At 35.9% G+C, this 27584-nt stretch overlaps 1 protein-coding gene across 3 annotated transcripts in view; it reads right to left on the bottom strand.

Moving 5' to 3' along the window:
- Nucleotides 1-3680: 3680 nt before the first annotated feature.
- Nucleotides 3681-27584, bottom strand: part of Rragb (Ras-related GTP binding B) — a 29285-nt gene continuing 5381 nt past the window's right edge. The window contains exons 4-11 of one of the 3 annotated variants that reach the window (XM_005401539.2): nt 23668-23751; nt 21771-21837; nt 18492-18714; nt 11157-11252; nt 8855-8977; nt 6451-6542; nt 5151-5266; nt 3681-4219 (exon numbers count right to left, since the gene is read on the bottom strand). In XM_005401539.2, coding sequence (XP_005401596.1) covers nt 4122-4219; nt 5151-5266; nt 6451-6542; nt 8855-8977; nt 11157-11252; nt 18492-18714; nt 21771-21837; nt 23668-23751 — 899 coding nt within the window. In that variant the 3' untranslated portion in view covers nt 3681-4121. The remainder of the gene's footprint in view (nt 4220-5150; nt 5267-6450; nt 6543-8854; nt 8978-11156; nt 11253-18491; nt 18715-21770; nt 21838-23667; nt 23752-27584) is intronic. The other 2 variants (XM_013502883.1, XM_005401540.2) reach the window with 2 other exon arrangements.

The raw sequence follows: 27584 nt of genomic DNA, 5'->3' as shown, positions 1-27584 counted from the left end.
AATTGGTGGACTGAGTAAAGCAGATTGCCTTCTCTAATGTGGGTGGGTCCCATGCAAACAATTGAAGACATGAGTAGAAAGAGAGGTTGACTTTCCTATTAGTAAGAGGAATTCTCTGTGTCTGACTGCCCTAGCTAGGACATCAGTTTTATTTCTTCCTTCAGACTTGAACTGAAACACTGGTACTTCACCTCAAGTCTGCCAGCTTTTGAACTAGAACTTGTATCATCAGTTCTTCTTCTATTCTGGCCTTTAGACTCAGACAGGAATACCACTGGCTTTCCTGGGTCTCCAGCTTGCCAACTATAGTTCTTGGGACTCTGCATCCTCCATAATCCTGGAAGCCAATTCCTTAAAATAAATCTTTACACACACACACACACACACACACACACACACACTATTGGTTCTGTTCTTCTGGAGAACCCTAATACAGTTTCCTACTGCTGACTGAACAAATTACCACAAGTTCAGTGGCTTAAAACAATATAAAAATTACTATCTTATCATTTTAGAGGCCAGAAGTTTTACATGGGTTTCCAAGAACAGCAGGGCTCTGTTTGCTTCTTGAAGGTACAGGAGACTCTGTTTCCTTGCTTTTTCCAGCTTCTAGTGGCTGCTTGATCCATAGCCTCCTTCTCCTCTATCAACTCAAACTCAAAGCCAAAACCAATGAGTTCAGCCTTTCGTGCAAGAGTCACTCTGGCACTGACTTTCTTTCCTCTCTTGACTACACTAAAATAACCTCTTTTGATTATATTGGGTTCCTTGGATAATCTAAGATAATTTCCTTAAGGACAGTTAATTAGTATCTCTAATTTTATCTGCAACCTTAATTCCCCCCTTCCATACACCATAACACATTCATAGGTTCCAGGAATTAGGATATAGCTATCTCTGGGGGGCATTCTTCTGTCTAACCCAATGCCTTTATCATTACTATTTTAATTTTTTTCATAGCACTTATTTCTCCTAATTTAGTATGTTTATGTAACTGGTTAATGTTTGTCTCTTCTTACTAGAACATAGGCTGCTTGAATATAAGGACTTTGTTTTATATACTCCTGTGTCCCAGCTCTGAAAACAATACCTGAAACATAGTAAATATGGACAAAACATCTTTTGGATAAATTAATGAAGTCAGTAATTTTGTTAATTAGCACTACAAGAGGCCTTGATTATTTTCATGCTTTAGAAGGCAAAATTAGAAATCTGAGTGGAAAATCATAAGCTGGATTTTGTAAAACATTTTTTGTGGGAAACCTAAAAAAGTTACATGCTTTGTCTCTCTCCTCTTTTTAAAAAGTAAAGATTATTGTTGCTCATAGTAGCCCAATTCAGGCAGAAACCCCAAATACTGAAAAACTGCTTAGGTTTGACCTAAGTCCTTCAAGTTAGAGGGTTTTTGTGTTGTTTTTGTTTGTTTTGTACTCCTGTTGACTTTGCTTTGGACTGTCTATTGTGTAAAAGCTTTTTATTCCATGTGGCAAAAAGCCAGTGAAAACAGGAGTAAGAAAGGTTTGCAATTGTTTGTTCTACTGTTTCCACAGGAGCTCATACAAGGAATTCTCACAACCGGACAGCATTACTTGACTACATTTCGTACTTTCTACCCTTACCAGGCCCTGAAGTTTCAGCAGGCCGTATGACTTCAGGACTAAAGGGACAAGCTCTAGAGTCAGACCTCTTGAGTTCAAATCACAGCTTCACGAATATACATAGCAGTGGGACAAGTTTCTTATCCTTTTTCAGTCCCGTTTCTCAATTTGTGAAACGGGGAAAGTGATAGTAATTACCTTATGGGGTTCTTGTGAAGGGTAAATAATCCTCACAATGGACTCGACACCTGAAACTTTTTTTTTTTTTTTTTTTTTTTTTGGTTTTTCTCCGGTACCGGGAACCGAACTCACGACCTTGCACTGGCCAGGCAGGCACTTTTGCCGCTGAGCTAAATCCCCAGCCCCCAACACCTGAAACTTAATAAGAACTCAACTAAAGGAGTAATGTTTTCTCTTGACAACCCACCTAACTTTTTTCTGATACTCTACTAAGTCAGTAAATAAAGCTGGTTAAAACTAAAAAAGCTAGGTCTTTATTTAAATCAATATTCATACTCTCCTTATGCTAGTATATTTTCATTTGTAACATGCTACTTATGAAAAAGAAGCTTCTTAGCCATTGCTTTTTTCTAAAACATTGCTCAAACTTTTAGATCATATTGAGAACCAGTGGCTTAAAACATAAATAATTTCTGGTTATAATGCCTTTAACTTATCTGGCAAACACATTTTCCCATACCTGTACCCACATCTACATTTTCTCTTCTTTTCCCTACAGCAGTGGTTTCCAAGGTACAGTCCCTTGACCAGTAGAATCCGCATCAGCAGCACTTGGCAACCTATTAAAAATGCGGATTCACAAGATCCATCTTAGATATGCGAATCAAAGACTCTTAGGGTAGAGCAGGGGAGTAATTCATGTATATTGCAAGACTTTCAAATAGTTCCTTCTAAATCCCACCTCAAATACAAATCTTTAGATCAGGTAAACATGCTGTCATGATTCATTTTAGTCATTCCTTATTCAGTTGTTCTTTTTATTTTTCTAGATGCCCAGAATTAACAATATGGAACGTCTACTTAAAACTCTCCTACAGAAGATTAATAGAGCTACTGAAAAAGAGTCCCATAAAGTTCTTTTAAAACTTAAGAGTTTCAGTCCATGTAATGTAGGCTACCTAGAAAACATGTTCTTTGTTGCTCAGTGAAAGCTCTACTTAAACCTCAAGTGGAAAAAATAAACTAAGATAGAGAAAGGTAAGAGGTTGATAGTGTGGAAGAATTTTCTTTATAACATGGAGACTGGAAATATAAGTTACTGTGCTGTAGATTCCCTAGAAGGTTTTGTGTTCTTTCACCCTATCAATAGAAATTAAAGAGGTCAAGGCTTTAATTCTAGTTAGTGTTCTTAAACTCCATTTCTTAGAGTTCACAGCATTCCATTTATTTTTTCCCTTGGAGGATTAAAATTAAATACAGTTTATCAAATGTTTCCATACTGCTTGACTAGAATAATGAAAGTATACCCTACTAGGTATTATAGAATATGTAAAATTAACCACAGCTGGACCTCAAAGAAAGAAGGCTTTCATCTAATAAATCCTATCTATTTTGTTTTTTTTGTTTTTTTCTTTTTGGTTTTTCTCTGGTACCGGGAACCGAACTCACGACCTTGCGCTTGCCAGGCAGGCGCTTTTGCCGCTGAGCTAAATCCCCAGCCCCTAATCCTATCTATTTTGTACCCACCTTTTTGTGCATTCTTTCTCCATCTGCGTCCTGGAACAGACTTTTAATCCAGACACCTCAAATCTGGATTACTTACAGAAATTCCCCAACTGTTATCAGTCCATATAGTCTCACTAAATTTTCTTTCAGAATTGCTTTCACATATTTCCCCTACTCAAAAGCTTACAGAGTTTTCTTATTTTGTATCATATGATATGCCATACATCTAAACCCTTCTGTATAGCTTTATAATCTGGCTCCAGTCTTCATTTAACTGTATTCTGTAATTTTTTTCCTTAAGAAGTAGGTCCTCTTCACTAGGATAATTGTGAAATTCTTTTGCACTTCCTTAGGGCAAAGTTGAAGAAACAAAGAAAAGAAAAACAGACACTGAAATCCCTAACAGCAAAAGTTTATTTATAATTGAAGTTAAGGAATATTTTTAATGCATGCTGAGAAAACAGTCATACTCTAAATTTATAAGTTACTATTTGAGAAAGAATACAAGAGGATGCTGGGAAAGGCTTTGGCATACACAACTATTGGAACCAGGTTATCACAACATTTACACACTATTAGAACAGTGTTATCAGAACACTTACATATCTCACCTATTGTTATGTTACACCAATTTCATGGACAGCGCATCTTCTAACTCCTCACTGGCTATTTGAGTAAATAGCATTCTAGGTTAACCATTAAGACTGGGGAGTAGAGAAGAAATACAAGTGGTGAGTGTCACAACATTTCAAAGAAAGCCTACATATATCAATACAACATTAAGGTTAATTATGAAACAGTGTTTGAATTTTTGTGTGAAACAACATTCAGCAATGTTTAGCGCATGAGAAGACACTGCTTTGGTCCGTCCACTCTTTCCAGCTTTTCAAAGTGCTTCCTGGCATTGCGGATGTTGATCATAGTTGCTGCGGAAGCTGAGGGTAGGGGTGGGGAGATACCCAACAGAATAAATATGGGCAACCAAAGGAAGGGTTAACTAGTAAAAGCAAATAAACAAAAGAGAGCCAAATCCTTCAGTGCATGTCATAGAGAACAGACAAGAATAGGAGGTCCCAAGTTACTAAGGTTTAATTTTTCTGAAGATTTGCTCACATTCCAAACATAAAATTTCCAAAATCTTTTGGTTTGGGTTAATAGAACAAACCCCATTATGTTATATTAGATCTTAATATTAATCTAACATAGGAAAAGCCAGTGGATAAAAGAAGATTCAAACTTCTGAGAACATCTTGGAAATGCTGAAGGAGCTCAGTGGGCAGAGCAGACATGGCAATTAAAGTATGGAAGCATCAGACGCTTCCCTTCATGCCAAAATAGAAGTATGGGAATATGGTACAGAAGGATACATGCAATGACATATAAAATCATTCAGCATTAATAGTGTAGAGGTTACATGAACTAGTCTTTTAAAATGTATACCATACGGAGCACAAATTATGGATTTGGATTCTCTTTTCTTTAAAATTCTTGGATTTGGTAACTTGCTTTCTGAATTCCCCATTAAGAAAAACAGTACCATAGAAGTTATTTTTCTGTTTGAAATTATAAATCTATTAAATAACTATTATTCACCACTAGTACTTAAAATAGTTTAAACTGTAGTAAAATATAAGTAACATAAAATATAAGTAACTAAAATATAAGTAACAAAATATAAGTAACATAAAATATAGTATATTTCCATTTTTAAGTGTACAGTTAAATGAGATTAAGTACATTCACATTGTTGCAGAGACATCCCCACTGTAAATTAATTTTTAAGTGTCTAATAAAATATTACCTCTAGGACAACTGTTTATAAAGAGCATGTGACTTTGAAACTATGCCACCTAAGTTTAAACTTACGAATGGATGGATCAGACATCACAACCATCACATAAGTATTAGATGTGAAGATGTCAATGAAAGCAGCAAAGTTAGAGTTCCTGACTTCCATACTCTGGAAAGAGGCAGCCAGTTTGCTACAGAAGAAATGAGAAAAGCAATTAAAGATGACAAAAAATTAAAAATATAAGAATTTCTTATCTTTTAGGTTAAATATTTTATAGTATTATCGCTCCATGTTCCACCTTCATTATAACACTTTCTAAAGACATTCTAAGAATGAATTTAACTTTCTTTTCGTGGTGCTGGAGACTGAACCCAAGGCTGTTGCACTGAGCTACATTTGTAGGCCTTTTTCAAATTTTATATTTTGACAAATGGTCTTGCTAACTTGCTAAGTTATCCAAGTGAGGCTTGCACTTGTGATCCTCCTGCCTCAGCCTCCCAGAATGCTATGATTACAGTGTACCATCACCACACCCAACTTTAAAATATTCTGTAGGTTACTAGAATGGTAAATAAGTTAGAATTTGATATTGACTAAGAACTGAAAGTAGAGACCAAGATACATGTTAAAAATGCTGATATAAATATTTTCTCTAGAATTTGAGAATACTTATCCTAATGTGGAATTTTGTTATCTCTGAGATAAATGACTATTTCTTTGCAGTGTTACATTTAGATTCAAGAAATGATTCATTTTCTGAAAACAAAGTAACTGTTTGTCATTTACTATTACTTTAAATACGGCAGCAAAAAACATTCTAGAGAGCCTCAAAGTATGTTAAAATGTAAAGTAGATAAACTTATACCAAAAGAATTTTCATTTTTAAATCTTTACTAAATTGTAATGTTTGGCCATCTCTTTTTCTTATATTAACAAAGCTAAGATTCAAATCTTATTTAGACAAAGATGATACAACATGATTAGAAATTTCTACACTCATATAGCAATTCTAAAATCAGTATCTCACTACTTCTATTACTAAAATTTTATAGTAAATTTTTGTAAATAATAGAACAAGTTTTCCTTCCTTCTTTTCAAAGTGTCTTAGGTATTCTGCTTATTTACAAATCACACCAAATATTTTGAAAGGGTACTCTGCTTGAATATTGTTCATATGCTTCTGCACCAGTTAAATTTGAATTAAATGAAAACGGCCTGCCCTTCAGTAAACTGTAGGCAACCTTAGCATTTTTCTTTCTGAATAAAAGAAATACTATGAAAACATAAGTACAGTCAAGTATAGTTAATTGAATCTCTCAAAAATTGGTAGTATTTTTTGTGGAAAATAATAGACCATACATCAAGATCTCTTACCTGCAACTCAATTTGAATTGCTTAATAATGTTGCTGATTTTCTCAAATCTATGGGCATCACGCTGTTCTTTACACTGATAATGAGAAATCACCTGTAAAAAAGAATACTACCCTATGAATGCATGCAAACTACTAATATTACCCTCTGGTGCTACTCAAAGAAGATATCTGCTGGTTTCTTGGTCATCTACATTTTCTGAGCAGACTTGCCACATAGTTTACTGTCTCTTTCCCTTTGTAAATATACTTGTCAATACTGTATGTGATATCAACATCCATTTGGATGACCTATCTTGTTTTGCTTAGTTATAACTGTATTAAATCACATAAGAATTCTCTACAGATGGTCTTTGATGCGTGATTGTTTACAACTATGAGAAAATGATATGCATTCAGTAGGAATCACACTTCAAATCTGCCTAGGCTGGTGATATATGGTTCACTACTCTCTTTCGATGCGGAGCAGCAGCAGTGAATCATATCTCCTTGTAGCCATGAGATCACAGGGGAGAACAATCTATGCTTTTCAGTGTACTTGCTTTGTTAAGCTATAATGTGTGGTAGGACAGGTATATTAAGTGCATTGTCAACTTACACTGGTTTCTTCAGCACATAACCTCATCCTAAGTCAAGGAACATTTGTATTTTGGGTCATAATTTCTTCCTCAATTACTTTAGTCATTAAATGTTCATCTTATTTCAACCTTTCATAGGCTGGTCTTTGATATTAAAAGTAAAAATCAAAAATGAAAATAAGTAAAAATATCTAGCTGTTCTTGAGGTATATTTGCTGCATTAAATTTAATGAAATTAATATAACATTGGTATAATACTTAAAATGCTTTACTAGATCACTCCAACATAAGGACTTTATTATTATTTGTTATTATTCAGAATAAGTCTATTCAGGATGAACTCTCACAACAACTGAAATACCTTCCATAACATTTTCATATTTTAATAAAACCACACTAGCACCCTAAAGGCTAAATACACAGAGGAAAAGTTTCTAGTAAAAGACAAAACAGTCACTCACCAGAAGAAAATTCATAGAGAAATTCTATGAGAAAATGTGGTATTTTCAAAATACAATTCCTATACCAATGACAGAAGAAATCTACCTTGCTTTATTTAACCCCCTCAGTAAAACAGTCATACTTACAGTTGGTCTTCACGAGGAACAAAAGCTACCTGTTACTGTTAATGAGGAGTAGAGAGCTTATATTAGGTTATGTTCTATGATTATGTGTGGCAGATGTGGCACGGAAATGCTGCTGAAGCAGGATTATGTCATGCCATGCATATTAATAGCTTACTTGCTTGTTGCTACTCACAATAGCAGGAAAAAAAGGGCTCAGAGTAGTAAATCCCAGCAAGTAACCAGTATCAGTGAGCTGAGGCAGAAGATATTCTAGTTAGGACTCCTTGATTCAGCTGTACCAGCTAGCAGGAAGGATGGTTCTCATATACCGTTATAGTTACAAATAATGTTTCCATAAAGGAAGGGAGTGGGGGTGGGGAAACTGCACTTTAGAGTCTCCACTCTCTAATGCTATAACCACAAAAAGAACTAATGCTTAATAGTTTTCCACCTACACGCCAAGGCTTGTGCTAGGTGCTAAATGTACCTTGTACCATTTTAATCCACAGGCTAATCCTAATATAGATATTATTTTTCCCATTTTACAGAAAGGGAAGCAAGCTCAGAGAGATTAAGAAATGTGTCTAAAATCAACAAGCACTGATAGAGCTAAAAAACAAATTCTAGGATCTGCTCTCAGGGTTACATTTATTAAGCTAGTAGCAATTATTTATGCAATGTGTTGTGATATCTGAAATTAGTTCCTACTAATTTTCAAAATACATGTAATACTAGAATTTGTGTCTCCTGCTAAGAGTTGTACAAAAAGTAGGGTCTTTGCTAAATTCAATATACACAAAAAGGAAAAATAGTAACATGCCCGTTTCCCCCTCCAATTCCCCACCTGAACTCGGCTACAACACTGAATTGGCCACTACATCTCTACCATGTTGGAAGCTTTCAATTCACTCTTTCGGAGAATGAGATGGGAAGAGAGTTTTCTCAAAGAGAAAATACGTAAATTTCATAATAAAGATGAACAAGAAAAAGGAATCCTTTATCACAAATGAACAGTTGTTAGAAGAAATAATCTAAACTGCCTAAGACATACCTGCCAAAATCTAAGTTTGACTACTAAAGGGCTACACACGAAAGTTCTTCTTTCAGATCATTTCTTGACAATACTACTTTATAAATAATGGTATGCATGCTAAAGTAATGATAAAACGGGGAAATTTCCTGAAAGTGGAAACATGCCATTTTCTGTTGCTGAATAAAAGAAAGTACAGTGTGAAGTGTATATGGAGAGCACAAAGTTCTTACCAGAAAAGTAGATCTCTCAAACAGAAGTACTTCGTCAGCTTCAATGATTTCAGCAAAATTTCTTAGGTTCATTTCCAGTTGCTGAACATTGGGAATCAGGTGATAAACAATGCTGGACCAAGCCTAGCAGGATGGAAGCACAGTATAATATTACTAACAGGTACTCAGGCCCTGACCTTTGAAATAGGTACATGCGTTATAATATAGACAGCAAAATATGATGATATTTGAGACCCAAACAAATACTGACATAAAATATAACACATATGAATAGAAAAAATAATATTTGACTTTCCCTTGAGTTGTATTTTTAAATTCATACACTTTTATGAAATGTTAAAGAAACTTCTTTCTATTGATAATTAAAAGTGAACAAGTAATTTAATGCCATCATGTTGCCTTAGAAAAAAACGGTTGCAAAGTGTGATCTACTGCCTAGAAAGCTTCTAAACTATACATTCAATAAATATTTAATTCAAACAGTATACATCCAAGAATCAATTTTGTGAAAATATTAGGGCAAAATGGACAAATGGCCCTTCCCCTCAGTGGTATAATACATCATTACAAGAGAAATGAGTGGCATTATCGTTCCCAAAGGTTTGTTGTCATCTGTAAAAATTATTGATCCAACTGAACTTTAAAAGGTCCACTGTGCTTGCCTAAAATTAATTTCATCCAGAGTATGACTAATGTAAGCAACTGAAATGAACCACACCCTCCCTCAATTCTCTTATGGCTCTTCTAATTGTAATTCTATTATACTGCCTTCACTGTCACTCCAATTTTTCTGGTTAGGTGTACTGTGTTCTTCTTTCCCATACTAAAGGGCAGGAACCTGATCTTAATCATTTGAATATGCAATAGCATCAAGCAGATAGGCAATGAGTGCTTATTGAATAAAACTTAATATAAAAATTTAAGTCAGTTCTATGCAACATTGATTTAAGAGCTAGTAGTGTCATGTCTTTGTTCCAATTAGTTTTATCACTTAGGCATAGGAGTTCAGGTTCCAGGTTCCCAGGTCGGTGTTAATGTCACTGCTGAATTTACCTTGGAGAAGGCACCAAAGCTAACCACAGCAGAGACATTTTCACTCACAGCAGTGTTGTGATTAGCCAATTGTCTTTGGTCGTGTTATGTATTGCCATCCTTCACACCGCAGTTGGCTCTTATCAGTGCGTCATGTCCATCCTTATTCACGGTTACCTGTTCTATGGGAATAAGGCTTTGAGAGAAATTCGGCCCACATTAATCTAGAACAGTACTTCCTAGACAGGTATCTCAAAATGATGTTATTAGAATGAGGCTGGGTCAACATACTATTGGGAAAAAATAAATTAGTCTTTTGTCTTTAAATGCAATGGCTATTTTTAAAGTCCAATGTTTTTTTCTCCTTGGCAAGTCAGGCTTCTGTATTTCTGGTTGTAGATACTTGTCAGACGCAGTTGATACTGAGGCTTTAGCTACTAGTGATAGAAAAGGATCCTTCGCGATCCTTTTGAAGTCAGACTTGTCAATGGGTACCAGAAGCAGTCTGAAGGAAAGGTCTGACCACAGGAAGACACAAAATGAGCCAGTCCTTAAATCATTGTATCAGCAGGAAAAAGGAAAGAAGCAGGATCCCATGTGCCAGTAAGTTAATTTCAGCTTCATCCACACAGAAGTGCTGTTATAATCTCTACAATTACCGCAAGTAGTGGGACATCTATCCTAGCCATGGGAACAATCCTTCTTGTTGAAAGAATGCTGGTCTCCAATGTGGCATGAAAGTTGAAGCTGCTGTCTTCTAGGCATAACATGTCTCATTCTAGGACTCCTTTTTCCAACCTCTCCACTAAATATTTTTCTACTGTTACTATTCAAACTTAAAGCAGATTAACTTAAACCATTATCATGCAGCTGTAACTGAGCACTAGACACAAATCCAATCAGCAATGAGACCACAATAAATCAGAACGAGTGATGGCCAGTAAGTGAACTTCTGGGATCATTACAATCAGTATTAAATGAATCATAGCCAAACTGACTAATCCAATGTTATTTGGTAATGATGCTGACCCAATCTAACATCAAGACTAAAACCTCTTACTGTTACGTTGGATATTCTTCAAGCGATTTGTTGTAGATTATTCCTTTTTTTAGTACAATAAATCTAGCTTGATATTCTTCAAGCAATATTTTTTTTTTAGTACAACAAATCTAGATGGCTATGAAATGGCTTAAAATCTTTTGATTTTGTTAATATTGTTCTAGCTTTTTTTCATGATCTTAAAATGAGAGAACTCAGAAACATACACACCTTATAAAGAGTTTCATCCCAAATAGATGTTCGGAAACAAGAACATTCCAATGGGCGAGACAAGCGTCTCAGATCTTCTTCTCGCTCTTTAAAAATCTGAATTAAAAAGTCCAACATACTGATCAGCATATAATAGTTCTCCTCTTTCACTGGAAAATCTAATCTGTAACTGTTACAGCATATTTTAATCAGGAGTTCTTTATTAAGAGGAATTTTGAGTATATACATTATTTCACAAACTAGGATAACAGAAATTATTTCAGGTCAGGTCTAAAATGTCAATGGCTACTAGAATTCTTCAGACATATGCTGCTTGTGTGCTCTATACTCATGGAGAACACTATGTTGGAAAATAAAACTTGTCATACAAAAGAGTCTTAACACAATTCTAACACTCCAAATCAGCAAATTTGGCTCATTTTAAGGTGGTTCTATCTATATCAAGATTTTGTAAATCAAAATACTTTTAACCTGTCTGTGGATCTTTCATATACTTGTATATGTACATTCATATATATTATTAACAAATGTACTGTATTTACTTCACTGTGTAGCTATAACCCCCCACGTATACAAAAGTTCTACCTATCTTGGATGTTTCTATGTATAAATGCGAACATATACATGGAAAATATCTATTGACAAATATATATACACAGATATTTTTCCATGAGTGGGTGGATTAGTTAGTTGTATGTGTGGACACACTATGGTGGTTAATTTTATGTGTTACCTTGGTTAGATCACAGTCTCCAGACATTTGGCCAAACACCAGTCTGGATGTTAATATGAAGATATTTTCAGAATACATTAACATTTAAATAAGTAGATTCTGAGTAAAACTGATTAACCTTAATAATGAGGGCAGGCCTCATCAGATCAGTTGAAGACCTTAAGAGAAAAAGGCAGGTATACTGAAGAAAAACAAATTCTACCTCCAGGTTGCATTCTAACTACAACTGCAACATTAATTTTTCAGTGGCTTTCTAGTGTGCCTGTCCTGTAGGTTTCAGAATTGCTGGCCTTCATAATCAGTAAATCCAATTCCCTAACACAAATCAACCTCTCCCCTTCTCTCAGTCTCTATACCTTCATGCCAGGTTAAAGGACCTAGAGCCCCTTGAATGAAGGGATGGCTGAGTCCATGTAAGAACTATATTGCCAAAATTTATACCATTAATTTTCCTGCCTCCCCCACATGGAGGTACAGCCTTTTACCAGGGTGACCACACAATGGGGCAAAGGAAAGGCTCCAGATCTTTTAGGCACTATTGGGTTCTGAAGTTACACTAGTGCTAGGAGACTCAAAATGTTGCTGTGGTTCACCAGGCATGGCTTACAAATGTCAGATGGTCAACGGAGTTACAGCTCAGGTTTGTCATATAGGGAACCCATACTGTAGCTATTTTCCAAATTCTAGAATGCATAATTGGAATAGACTCACTTAGCAACTGCCAAAATTCTTAAACTAGTTCCCTTACCTAAAGAGTAAGTGTTGTTATGGGTAGGAAAAGCCAAGCGAAAGCCATTGGAACACTTTTACCTAGGAAAACAGTAAAGCAAAAGCAATGCTGAATTCCTGAAGGGATTCTGGAGATTAGTGCTACCATCAAAAACTTGAAAGATGTAGGATTAGTGACATCCACTACATCCTCATTAAACTTGCCTCTTTAGCCTCTGTAAAAGGCAAATCCTCTTAGTGGATTATCAGATATTCAACCAGGTAGTGACTACAATTATAGGCATATGTGCTTTCACTGCTTGAGCAAACTAACACATCTTCTGGTACCTATATGCAACTATTTGTCCTACAAATGCATTTTCCTCCATACAGATCCATAAATCCCACCAGCTTACTTTCAGGTGGCATAGCCAGATGTAATACATCTATTACATCTATTCTGTAATACATCTATTCTGATGTAATAGAAACATACTATCATTAACCTATTTCAGGGAGATAAAAACTTTCTACCCCTATGTCAAATCTCCTTTGTTGGGATTTGATTGTCTTCCATTTACAAGATATTATACCAGTCCACTACACTGATGACAATATGCCAGTAGGACCCAGTGAATAAGAGGTAGCCACTCTAGACTTACGGGAAAGACAGGGGTATTCTCAGTAAAATTTCTAGGAATTCAGTGGTGTGAGGCATGGTGAGATACCCCTTCCACTGGGAAGGGTGAACTGTTGCGTGTAGCCCATCCTACAACCATGAAAGAGGCACAATATCTACTAGGCCTCTTTGGATTTTGGAGGTACCATATTCTTTGGGGTGTATTACTCTAGCACATTTACTGAGTAATTCAATAGGATTCAAGTTTTGAGTGGGACAAGGAATAGAAGAAAGCTGTGCAACAAGTACACATTATTGTGTAAGCTCCCCTCCTCTTGGCTTGTATGATACAGCAAATCTGATGATAATTGAAGTGTCAGTGATAGACAGGGATGCTGTTTAGGGGATTTGGAAGGCCCTCGTAGTTGAACAATAGTCCACATCTTAAGATATTGAATCAAAGCCCTGCCATCTTCCACCGGCAACCACTCTCCTTTTGATAAACAACTCTTAGCCTGCTACTGGGTCATAGTACATACACTTAACCATGACCACCATAAGACCTGAGGTGCCCATCACGAACTGGGTGCTATTTAACTTCATGCCATAAGGTGAAGCATGCACAGCTGTACTCCATCACCAAGTTCAAGATATATACTGGAGACCGGGTTCAAGAAGACTGTAAATACACAAGTAAGTTATATGTAGAAGTAGCCCAAATGCCCATGACCTCCACAGCCACACTGCCTTTTCTCCAAGCCTGCTCTTATGATCTCATGGGGCACTCCCCACAATCAGGTGACTGAGGAAAATAAGACCAGCACCTGGTTTAATATATGGTTCTGCACGACATATATGTATCACCTAGATATGATGAGATGCAGCTCTACAGCCCATTTTGGGGATATTCTTAACGGAAAGTGATAAAAATGAAATCCTCTCAGTGAACAGAACTTCCAGCATCTGGTTGTTCACTTTGCTTGGGATGAGAAATGGTCAGATAAACAATTATATGTCAATTCATGAGATGTAGCCATTTCCTGGATGAACAAGGACTTGAAAGGAACACAATCAGAAAATTAGAGACAAGGTCTATGGAAGAGATATATTTATAGATCTCTTGAATAGGAAAAATATAAATGTATGTGTTTCACATGAATGCCATCAAATAGTGACCTCAGGAGGAGATTTGATTGTCTTCCATTTACAAGTTATTATACCAGTCCATTACACTGATGGCAATATGCCAATAAGACCCAGTGAATAAGAGGTAGCCAGTCTAGACTTAATGGAAAGACAGGGGTATTCTCAGCAAAATTTCTAGGAATTCAGTGGTGCGAGGCATGGTGAGATATCCCTTCTACTGGGAAGGGTGAACTGCTGAATCTGGCCCATCCTACAACTATGAAAGAGGTGCAGTATCTAGTAGCCTCTTTGGATTTTGGATTTTTAATAATCGAGTAGATAGAATGACCTGCTATGAAGACACCAGGTAGTATGTATCCTCAGGTATCCCTCCAATTACCCAATGGGTTCAGGAACTAAGTGGACATGATGGGAAGTTTAAAGTTATTCAAGGGTATAGCAAAGTGGACTTTGACTTATCAAGGTTGTTCTGGCTATGGCACTAATGACTGCCCAGTTACTAGCAACAGAGATCATTACTAGGTCCATGATATGGCATCGTTCTCCCAGTTACCTGATGGTGGGCTGATTGCATCAGTCTGCTTCCACCGTGGAAGGGGCAGCATTCTGTTGTTACTGGAATGGACACATACTGTGGATATGGATTTGCCTTCCCTGCACACAATGCTTCTGCCAAAACTACCACCTATGGATTTATAGAATGCCTTATTCGTCATTATGGTATTGCATACAACATTGCTTCTTCTCAAGAAACTCATTTCACAGCAGAGGTAAGGGGATGGTCCCAGGCTCGTGGAATTTATTCTTGCCCTGTTCCTTACCACTCAGAAGCAGCTGCTTTGACAGAACAGTGAAATGGCCTTTTGAGGGCTACAGTGCCAGCTAGGTGGCAAGAACTTGCAGAGCTGGGGCAAGGTTCTCTAGGAAGCTATATATGCTCTGAATCAGTGTCATCTGGTACTTTTTCTTCCACAGTGAGGATTCATGGATCTTGGATTTAAAGGGAGGTAAAGGAAGTGGCACCATTTACTCCTGCCCTTACTAATCAGCTAGCTGATTTGTTATGAAGTGAGTTTCTTGAGGAGAAGCAATGTTGTATGCAATACCGTGATAATGAATAAGGCATTCTATAAATCCATAGCTGGTAGTTTTGGCAGAAGCGTTGTGTGCAGGGAAGGCAAATCCATATTGACAGTATGTGTCTATTCCAGTAACAATAGAATGCTGCCCCTTCCACGATGGAAGCAGACTGATGTAATCAGCCCACAGTCAGGTAACTGGAAAAACAGTGCCATATCATGGACCTGGTAATGATCTCTGTTGCTAGTAATTGGACACTCATTGGTGGCCATAGCCAGAACAACCTTGATAAGTCAAAGTCCAGATTGCTAAGCCCTAGTTGATTACTTAGGGTAAGGGGAAATTTTTTTGTTTATTTGTTTCTTGTCCCTGTGACCTGATAGTCTTCTGGTCTAAGGTCTGAGTTCTAAGGAAGGAAGGTGTCCAACAGGAGACATAACAATAATTCCGCTTAACTGTAGTTTAAGACTGTCACTAATTACTTTGAACTCCTTAGGCCTCTAAATCAATAGGCACAGAAGGGAGTTATTGCAATGGCTAGAGTGATTGATCTTGACTATAAAGAGGGGAACTAGACTGCTCCCTCATGATAGTGATAAGAAAGGACATGTTTGGAATATAAGGTATTCCCATAAAGCATCTCTTAGTAATATCATACCCTGCAATTGAACTAATGAAAAACTACAATCACCCAATTCAGGCAGTTCTACTAATGGCCCAAAGTACTAAGTGTAATGGATTTCATTTACTCTAAAAGAATTAAAACCAGCTGAAGTGCTTGCTGTGGGTAAAGAGAATCCAGAATTGAATACAGTAGGCATAAATACCAGCTATGATCACATGAACAGTTATACAAATAAGAACTATAATTGTCATATTTCTTTCTTGATTTTGTTATTAATATATGCATACAAGTATTAAAATATGTATTTTTTTCTTTTCTCTTACCCCTACCATGAATAAAAGGTATATAGACTTTATAACAACATTATACTTAAATACTATTTATATTATAATATTTAAGATACAGGAAAGGAAAGCAAGTAGGGGAAACATTACCTAAGGACTTTACTATATATCCTCTTGTGCAGAGAGGGTTAAAGTTTTTCTAATAATACATAGAATAGTTGTATCATGTTAAATGGGTGTATGACCTTACTAGTAGCTTTCTTTAGAAATTAAGTATGGCTTCAGGAATGTATATGAATGTCAAGTTGACAAGGTTTGGATCATAATGGTTAGTTTTATGTGTTAAATTTCTTTTTTTTGGCTTTGGTTTTGGTTTTTCTCTGGTACCGGTAACCGAACTCACGACCTTGTGCTTGCCAGGCAGGCGCTTTTGCCGCTAAGCTAAATCCCCAGCCCCTATGTGTTAAATTGGCTGTGCCACAGTACCCAGATATTTGGTCAAACATCATCTGGATATTGTTGTCAAGGTTATTTTTCATTAAGATTATTATTTAATTCAGTAGATTTTTAGATAAAACAGATTAACTTCCATAATGTGTATGAACCTTATGCAATCAGTTGAAGGCCTAGAGAAAAAAGACCAACATCCCCCAAAGACAGAACACTGTCTTCACATTTCCTTCTGCCTTGAGACACAAGATCAACACTTTCCTTGGTCCCTAGCCTGTCTGACTGCTCTCAAAATTTCATATTTGCCAGCCTCCATAAGCAGCTGAACCAATTCTTGAAAATGAATACCTCCATATATCTTTCTGTCTGTCTCTCTGTCTACACACACACACACACACACACACAAACACACACACACACACACACACCTGATTGGTTCTGTTTCCCTAGAAAACCTTAACGTACATGCATACATATATACAGGGAAATATGTATCTTAGCTGACACTGGTAATTTTGGAAACACTTTAACCATTTATATTTTAAAATTCCAAGTCTATATAACATTCATAAGTAGCTCATATATTGGAATATTCTAGGTTTTTCTACTATAATTTTGGCTAAGGAATGATGTAATTTAAAAAGAGAACAAAACAACAGCACCAATAACAATCAAAGCCTCACAAATTCAAGACCCATACTATATGCCTAATTTTCTGAGAGAGGGAAAGTAGCAAAGAGCTAAAAAATCTACTGGATACTCAAAGCTAGTATTCTGAGTCACACACAGAACCTTATCAAACAGTTTTTGAAAGCTAGTAAGCTAATCTAGACCTACCAAAATACTGAAACAATGGAGGCAATCCTATTTCACCTAGTCATGACAAAAGCACTCTTTACCATAGCTATTCCAAAAAATCTTATAGTGTAAGCATATCCTTAGACCCTTACATGGCACTCCAAGGAAGAACTGTGTTTTTCTACACAACTATTATATTCTAAAACTGCTATCCTTAGTTTTACCCTAGGAAGTAGAATAAGTTTGATATTAAGATCCAATCTTCCTACTCTGAGCAAACTGAAGCTAGACTATGTTTGTGATCTGCCAGTTCTGGAATCTCACAAATAGGGAGGAGTTTACCCATTTATTGCATCTTTTTTGAATAAGCCTTTGAGTGCTCTCAGGGCTATTCTGGTTTATGCATAGTTATCTAAATTTGTTTTAGGGTGTAGGGTGGGGAGATGAAGCCTACTCCATTATCATGCTAACATTACCTCTGCACTGTGTCTTCTCTGGATTAAAAATGTGTGGGCTAATTTATCCATGTAAAAAAAGAAGAGAAATACGTCTTTATGAGGTACCTGGCACAGGGCCTGACACAATGTGGTTGGCACTTGAACTGACAAGAAACCTTTCTTCATTTTACCTCTGGTGAGTCTTCTAGTTTTGACAATAAAAATAGGGGTAGCAAATATATTTTTAAAATAAAGGTTTTTTATTGATCGCACATGATCAGATTCCTTACTAATTCTGAAAACTGTACCTGCTAAACGAATAAAGTGCTTAAGGAGTGCTTTTAAAAAACACGATGGGATATCAACTGGAAAGCTTATTCTGAGACTTTTTTTGTTATTAAAAAAGAGTGATGCAAATGTCAACTATTTGATGTAGTGCCTTTTCTGTTTCTTACCAGGTCCCGTTGATCTTCCTGTACCAGATCCATTTTGTGTACCAAGCAAAAAATTTTGGCATCTGGAGAGTTCTGTAGAATAGCCTCTAGGCACGACTGATAATAGTGCATGTCCTTCTCAAGTTCACGGCTTTCCACATCAAAGACGTAAATTAGAACCTCCACATTTTGGAAGATGTTATCCCGCTGATTAGTGAAATAATTTTCCATGAAGATGTCTTGTCTGGCAGAAAAAAAATGTAGAGATAGCAAGCAAGTTCTCAGTTAAATCACTCCTGAACTTGATATATTTTGTTAGTTTGATTAATGTAAAAGACAATCTTAGTGCTTTCAAGGGTAAATGATAGCAAACATGTCTGGCCTTACCTTACAACTTGAACTGCAACATACAACACACTCAGTCCATCCCATTGTTTTTTTTTTTTTTATTTTAAAGATAAAAGAATGAAAACATCTTAACAAACATGCGTACATTTAGGATATAACACAAAAACAATACAAGCAATACAGAGTCTCAGACAAGATGACAGGAAATTAACAGTGGTTGCTATCACCATGCACCAAACTCAAGTCAAAATGGATTACAGATCTAAATATGAAGACAGAAACACTAAATCTACTGGAAGAGAAAGCAGGTAAAAATCTTGAAGACATAGGGGTAGTCACGGAGTTCATGAACAAAAACCAAACTGCATGGGAAATACTTCAAAGAATCAACAACTAGGGTCTCATCTTACTGAAAAGTTTCTGTACATCTAAAGAAAGCCCCAGCAGAGTAAAAAGAAAACCCACAAATTGGAAAAAAAATTCTAGCCGACTGCCCCTCAGACAAAGGTCTCCTATCTAGAACATACAAATAATTTAAAAACTATCATGTTTTAAATACAATTACCTTTTCTCAACCCCTCCAATGATCCTTGGTTTTTCTCCACCATGGAATCATGACACATGCTTCTCACTGTTTCTCATACACCAATCCTCTGTCCTTCACCCTAACTCCTTCTTTTTCTTTACATTTCACTTCAACTGATACTTCCACAGAAACAGTTCCCAACATCCCTTATTTGAGTCAAGCCATTCAGCAAAGACTTAGTGACCAATAAATTCCATTCTTTCCCAACACTTATCACAATATATTATACTTGTTTGCATGAGCTTTTGATAAATAACATTCATTTCCCTAGCAAGGACCATGTCTGCTACTGTTCCCCATTTTCTTGAGTTTCAGAAGAGCAATAGATGTCCAATGAACATTTGCCTAATAAATAATTTTCTGGCAGGATATTGTTCTTTATTTCTGAGGCTGTGTTCTACTTCCCAAGAAATTCTCAGTTAATAGCTAGACAGTCAGAATAGTAGTACTGTACTGGAGGAAAATCATAAATCTAAGTTCTAGTCCTACATCTTACTATTAATTAGATGTGTGACCTTGGGAGAACCATAGTCTCTCTGGATCTTAGCTAATTTATCATAAAAATGAAATTACATTATAGTGGCTAAAAGCAGGGACTTGGATTAATTCCTTAATACAGATTAGAGAATTGGAAGCAACAAAAATGAGAAAGAATTTAAATGGAGAGAGTTGCGAGGATGTTAAGTCATCCATACAAGTAGGAATGGAGTCATTTTCCTAGAAAGTATTTGGCTGTTACATTATTCTTTCAATAAATATTCACCAAGTACCTATTCTATGTTTAACTCTATGCTAGTAGCTGGGAAACAACAAGCTGAAGATATTATCTAATTTTTTTGAGACACTAGTCTTTGCTTTTATATATATTATCGTATTATCGTAGATGATAGCACTTATGAGCTGTTACTATTACTACCCCTATTTGGAGAACAGTCTGGAGATCCTCAAAAACTAGGATTAGCAGTCCCATTTAATCCAACCATTCTGCTTCTTGGTATTTTCCCAGAAGAATTAAAAACACCATACTACAGTGATGTATGTGCACCCATGTTTATAACAGCACAATTTGTCACAGCAAAATCTGGGAAACAACCCAAGTGCCCATCAACTGAGGAATGGATAAAAAAGATGTGGTATTTTTATAGAATGGGGTACTACCCAGCTATAAAGAAGGACAAACTTGAGACACTTATAGGGAAATGGCTGCAACTTGAGTCCATACTCGTAAGTGAAATAAATCAGTCTCACATGTGTAAACATCATATTGTCTTCCTAGTGTAAGAAGCTGAAAGAGTAAATAAGACCCAAAATATACAATAAATATTGTGAAATTAGAAGAAAATGCTCAAAAGGAAAGAGAAACTGGAATGAGGGAAAGGAGAAAAAAAAGGAAAAGGAAAACTAGGTGAAAAAAATATATATATATATACATACAAACACATATAAGATAATTAAGATAGTTATTCTACTAATTGCTATTAGTTCATTCAAAAGGAAGGTTTATGTTTATATTGTATGATCAATTTTTCATGCCTATATCTCATAATGTGAGCAACTATTTTGAACATAACACTATGCAATGTACTAACCATTGCTACACTCCACAATCATTTTGAAATTTTATACCACTGTTTTTATTGTTTTTCTTCCTTTAAACATAAATAAATAAATAAAACGAAGAAATTGTAACTCAGAAAATTTAAGTGATATACCCAAGTTGACACAGCTAACAGACAAAACATGAACCTCAATCTAACTCCAGTACCTACACTCCTAAGCACTGATTCCTCTACACTGCTGCTTCAGTACAGAGACACAACTGGCCAAAGGGTAAGACACAACCAAATATCAGCATGGAAACATAGTGAGCGCTTATTTGTGATGCGATATTTGGTGCGTGCCTTGGTCATGAGAAGAAGTCCTTTCTCTTACTCTTCCAACAATGAGTAACTAGCCGGATAATATATGCCCAGTCTGATCTACAGTGCTAAGACTGCTTGGAGATAATTATTGAAATATGTAAGAACAAACTGGTATGATAGCTAAGAGCTTGGCACTAATGTCAGATTACCTGAGACAAAAACCTAATTTATGCTCTTGAAAAAGTGGGCTGTTCTATCTTTTACCACAAATACCTACATGGGGCTTGGGTCAGAGCTGGCTAAATATGTCACATATAGAGGGTATTTTCATAATTATACAAAAGTCAAAGAGCTTTACTTAATCAAGTACCAATAACAAAGTAATTCTATGCAATATATCTATTACAAATGATAGTTGCTCTAGGTGTACTTGCTGTACCGATTATACTAAATGCCATGGTCACTGCCATTAGCTTCAAAAACAAGTCAACAGATGGTACTTACCCACCACAATCCCATAAGTTCAATACCAGGTTTCCCAGAAATCGAACGTGAGAATGTTCTACATCAACTGAAAGACAAATATGGCAAATCTAGTAATTGTAGCATGCAAGGAGAAGTTAAAAATAAGCAAAGCATTAACCCAATGGAGTTTAGAAGGACCAAAGTGGAGTGAAATGCTCAAAGTCACAACAAGAAGGTGATTTTCAGCTTTATAAGTGATTTAGTGGCGAGGTAGACACCTAAACTATCCTGAGCTACAGAACCAGCTCTCATGTAACTCATTTAACTTTTTAGTAGTTTAGTACTTAGAGCAGAAATGATCTTCAATTATACCAAGGTCATAATTTCAACATGTAAGATAGTGACATATACTATTTAAGCGATTTTCCCTGCTCCACAACTGCCCCCACAATAAAATAACAAAAACCAGACATAAAACATAACCAAACTAACTCCTGTATTGATTTCCTTTTTCATTAATGACCCTACCTTTTCCCATTTTTGGCTACTCTGTCATCTATAATCCATTGCTAGTCCTTTATAATTTCTCTCAATTCCACTCCTTTCTTACAACCCACCACTAACATTAAAAAAGTTCCTAATTATTTCATGCCTGCAGTGCTACAGAGCCCACATATCTGACACTCCTACCAAAAGTTACTGCCAAGCTCATCTTCTTAACACTACTTTGAACATGTCACTCCCCATTCAAAATACTTTCAGTGGCTCCTCCATGCCTGAAGCAGGGCACTGGCTTTCAATTGGTTTTCCATTTATCTATACATTTTGAATAACTCACATTAATAAGTCCTTTCATTCCAACCCAATTTCTTTTATTCACAGTCCTCCCAAATCCCACTACTTCCCCAACCCCAATACTCCTTACATTGGAGGTCGCAAACTTGCTCATAAGGGGCCAAGCCAGTAAACACCATTAAAGTTAGCCACATACAAAGGGTAAAGGTCTACCCAATGGGATAGTAGAGTAAATGATAGTTACTCAGCTCTTTTTCATTTTCCATGTAGGAATGTTGCGTCAGGATTACCAGATATTTATACTTTTCAGTAGTACTGGGAAATCCAAATTTTTATGTGAACTTTTACAGGTGATAATTAATTCCAATTGTTCTAAAACAATAGACAGTCTAAACAAAATAAAGCTACAGGCCTTATCCAGCATACAGGTTGCCTGTTTGCGACCTCTGCCTTACACTTCCCTCCCCACTAACCTTCGCATATTCTGTCCTTCTGCCTAGAATGCCCTCCCCCATCTTTCCTTTAAAGTTTTATTCATTTTTTTAAGACTCAAGACTAAATTCTACCTCCTCTAAAAACTCTGTCTGGCTAACACCACTTACCATGATTGCTCCCTCTGAATTCATTCAAACATTTATTAAGCATCTACTCTCTGCCAGGCACTAAAAATACCAAGGAGGAATAATGAAAAGTTTTATTCTGAAAACGTCTCAAAGTCTGGAAATTATCATCTAATTTAGCTTAAAGTCAAATCAATTACACAGTGACATTTGTTCTACAATTATCTCAAAGCAAAGACTTAAATTGACCACTAACTTTGTGCAATTTTCCCTTCTCGTAAACTAGATCACAGACAGCAAAGCATTATAAAATAAAACACACAGACTTTGGAGTCCAACAGATCTCAGTTCAAATACCAGCTGTACCGCTCTGGGTGACTTTGGGCAAGTCACTTAAACTCTAAGTGTCTTCTTCCAATCTTATTTTAAAAAGCTAGGCAGGGCATAGTACTGACCTCACAGGATTACTGTGAAGATGTAGTGAATTATACTACATAAAGTGCCTGGCATGTAGTAGGTGCTGAAATTACTTCCCCTCTCCCCTTTACTTCCCCCTCTTTGGAAAAAGAATCATATCTTACATGTCTTTGTACTTCCAACAGAGTCTACGAGAGAGTAGGTGCTCAAACTGCTATTAATTTGAAGACTATGTAAACGGTCTAGTACTAAAAAAAAATGGAAAGAAGTGCTACTGAGAAAGGGAAAGACAATAACAAAAGAAGTGACAGGATTCAGTGAGATTTTAGACATGGGGCACCTGGGAAAGAAAGCTGTTTCTACTCCAATTACAGAAATTGCTCTCATCAAGCTACCGATGGTCCCTTTGCCAAATCCAGTGGACTTGTTGGTCTCTGTCATATGTTCCACAGCATGACACTGTTGACTACTTTCTTCTCAAAAAATTCTCTTCTCATGGTTTCTGATACCAAACTATGAACTCTCTGGGAGATTCTCCCTCACATATTCCTATTCATCTTTCTGTCCCTTAAATGTTAGAGTTCTTCAAGATTCCATCCTTTGCCACCTTCTCATCCATGCATTCTTCCTTGAGGCAAGATAATCTATTTATATTATTGTATTTATCATATATACACTAATAATTCATAAACAGGTAGTTCTAGCACAGATTTCTCTCCTGTCTTTCTGACTCATATACAGTGGTACTACAGTGCACGAATGTAATTTATTCTACAATTTTGGAAAACATGGCTACATTTGTATTTGTATGGGGAAGTTGGCCACACTTGTATTTGTTTCCTAATGCAAACAAAACAAAAACAAAAATTTGCCAAACACTGTTGTTTGTGAATCAAACTGTTTTTGAACAAAAACATTTGCGGCACGCTTGTAATCCCAGCACTTGGGAGGCTGAGGCAGGAGGACTGTCAGGAGTTTGAGGCCAGCCTGGGCTACATAGTGAGTTCAAGGCCAGTCTGAACTATGTAATGACCGTCTGTCTCAAAAAGACTAAAACAAAAAAAAAAAGTGTTTGAGCATGTATGAATTGAAGTAAAATTGTATTATACATCTCCACTGGAAATAAAGTACAAATATTCCAAAATCATAACCAAATATAACTCTTCTTTCCTTTCTTCCCATAAAAATCAATTCCCCTTTCAGTCTTCCCTGTCTCAGTGAATTTAATCAGCTGCCCACGCCAAAACCTTAGTTTCATTCTTCAGTTCACTCTTTCCCTTCCCCTCACCAAGAGTTTTTAAATTCCTCTTGACTCTACTTCTTAAATACAACCCAAATCCAATCACCTCTTACCTGGTCTTCTAAAATAAATTGGTCACAATGTGTAAATATTGCACTCTCTGGTGTAAAAAACTGAAAGTGTAAATAAAGACTACAGTGTATAATAGATATTGTGAAATAGGAAGAAATTATTCAAAAGGGAAGGGGAGCTAGGGAGGGGAGGGGGAAGGAAGGAAGAGAAAAGAAAAATTGAGAGAAAAAGGATAAAATGAAAACAAAGCTTTGTAAATAAGGAGGGGATGAAAGGTTGAAGGGAGGGGAGGGGAATGGGAAAAAAAGAGGAATCAAGATATGTCATGTAGAGGTGCAAATTCCCTATGATGAATGTGATCATTATGTATATCTACATTGTACCAATAAACTTAATTAAAAATAAATAAATAAAATAAAATGGTTTTTTAACTGGCCAAACTGTACCTGCGTTTGGCTCATCCCAATCTACACTCCATATTACAGACAGAGTAATCATTCTAAAATGCAGATTTAATTCCATTCAAAAAGAAAGATTTAATTCCATTCTTCTTTAAAAGAAAGAATGTGTCTCTCTGTATTTGCATGATTTATACACTCAGATGAGAGCCAAAAGCATAACCTCAGAACTTCTAATGATATTTGTCTCTTAAAAGTAGGACTGAGAGTCAAAGAGAGAATAGACTTACAATACTTACATAATATTTGAATTTTTCACAAGTATTATTTTTCTAATTAAAACTGAAAATCAGAAATAATAAATCTGATGTTGCTTCTCCATTTAAAACTATCTAGGAGCTATTCTCTGCCTTCATTTTAAATGACCTAAGTGGGTTTAAAAAGCATTTTATGACCTAACCACAATTTCCTACTGCCCTTTTAGTCTCATGTTCCCTATATGTTCTTTTGACTCTTCTAATCTTCTGCCCTGTTACCATGACAGTAGCTGAAAGGAACCAAGAACAGAACTTTAGGTAATTTCATACACCTACGGGGCAGAAAGAAGAAAATATTACAATAAAAAATATCTTTTTTAAAACAAGCAGAGAGGGATGGTTAAGATAAAGGAAGAAAACCATGGTAATAAAGCATTAGATAAAAGCCAAGAGAACAGAGAATTTTGAGAAGGCAGTATATCTCGGAGCTGTCAACAGTGTTTGAGGCTAAAATACTTCAAAACAATACTTCTATTGACAAGTGTATCAGCCCAACAAACACATTTTAACATCCCACTAATGAATTAGTAACACCATCAGTCTGTATCCTTATCTCAAATTTCAAACCACATTAAGCTCTAAATTTAAAATAAAATTGTACTCTTCTGGAATGACAAACTAGAAAAACACTAAAATATTAAAGTAAATGCAATATTTTGATAAAGGTCATCTTCTACTATTTTTAAAGAAAATCAGAAACTGCATAAAAAGAATATAAAAAATTGAAGAAAAGAATATCAAGTAAAAACCAGTACATTACATAAATTTTGAACTAGTCTATATGGTTAGCAGTAAAACCCAGGTCTTTCTTCGGTAATGACAAAATAGCTAATAATGATATGCTTAGCATTATGACCAACATAGTATTTTCAGTATGTATACTTTTACTACCTATAAGGACACACACGTATCAATAAAGTTACCACTTCAGATACCCTTAAAAGGCAAGAACTCCTTTATGGTGTCTGGCACACAGGGAGTTCCAAAAAACTGAATAAATGCCCTGATTTAATCAGTAAGATTCATATAATCTGCAACACTCTGTTCATATTGATGGTGTTAGATCATGGCAAAACTATTTTAAGCAGTTTTTATACTTCTGAAGTTTTGGTTGAAAGATAATAGAACTGGACTCAGTAATAAACTGACTTTACTAATCAGCTAAAACCAGAAACATCAGGAGGACCAGAAAAAGGTGCTTAACAAAATGTGCAGAATTTAAAACAAAGAAAAAGAGGTTTGACAGGAACTTTTAAGTGCTATAAGCTAAATAAACTGTGGCATAATAAACAGAAGATGAGCATAGATTGATGGTCTACCTATAAAGCTTACTACCTGAGTAAGAATAATTTCTACGTGGTATTTTCGTCACTGATTAGAATGAATGCGCAGACTAAAGTAAATAAAACAGCATGTATACAAAAGACTGGCAATTAATAGTTATTCAATAAACATTAGTTTCCTCTAATCTACTGACACCATATGGGTAGACCCAGATATTTAACTTGGGAGAACAGAAAAATTTTTAAATCTATCAAGACAGAAAGGAATTTGGACAGAGAGACTTTACAGAGGTCAGATGTTAACTCTACAGGTATGATACACTGGAAGGCACTATTTTGACCAAATCTTTTGACCAGTGACATAGATAAAAGCTATATAAGATACTTACCAAATGTACAAACTGCACAGAACGAGGAAGGCTAGCTGATATATCAGATAAGAGAATAAGTAGTTAAAATGAAAACAGAATCTAATCCCTTTTGTACGGATAAGGAAAACTGAAGCCCAGAGAGATAGTAACATGTCAGATTTCATAATTAACAAATACAGGGTACAGAAGCAGATCATGGAATAAATTAAAACATCTTTGAATAAACAAATAATTTAAATAAAACAAAACTGAGTAATAAAAGTATTTCTTCTTAGGTTCACAGTATTAGGTACACAAGATCCATAGGGTATTTTAATAGCAACAGATGTAAAAGGAGAATTGAGGCTTTTTATATGACTCAGTATAATGAAAGTCAATCCAAAACAGGAAGGTGGGGTTT

The sequence above is a fragment of the Chinchilla lanigera genome, unplaced genomic scaffold (genome assembly GCF_000276665.1).
Source record: "Chinchilla lanigera isolate Chin_1 unplaced genomic scaffold, ChiLan1.0 scaffold00074, whole genome shotgun sequence".
NCBI classification, from domain to species: Eukaryota; Metazoa; Chordata; class Mammalia; order Rodentia; family Chinchillidae; genus Chinchilla; species Chinchilla lanigera.
Note: the sequence above shows the minus strand (reverse complement) of the source record. Positions and strands in the feature narration are given on the sequence as shown.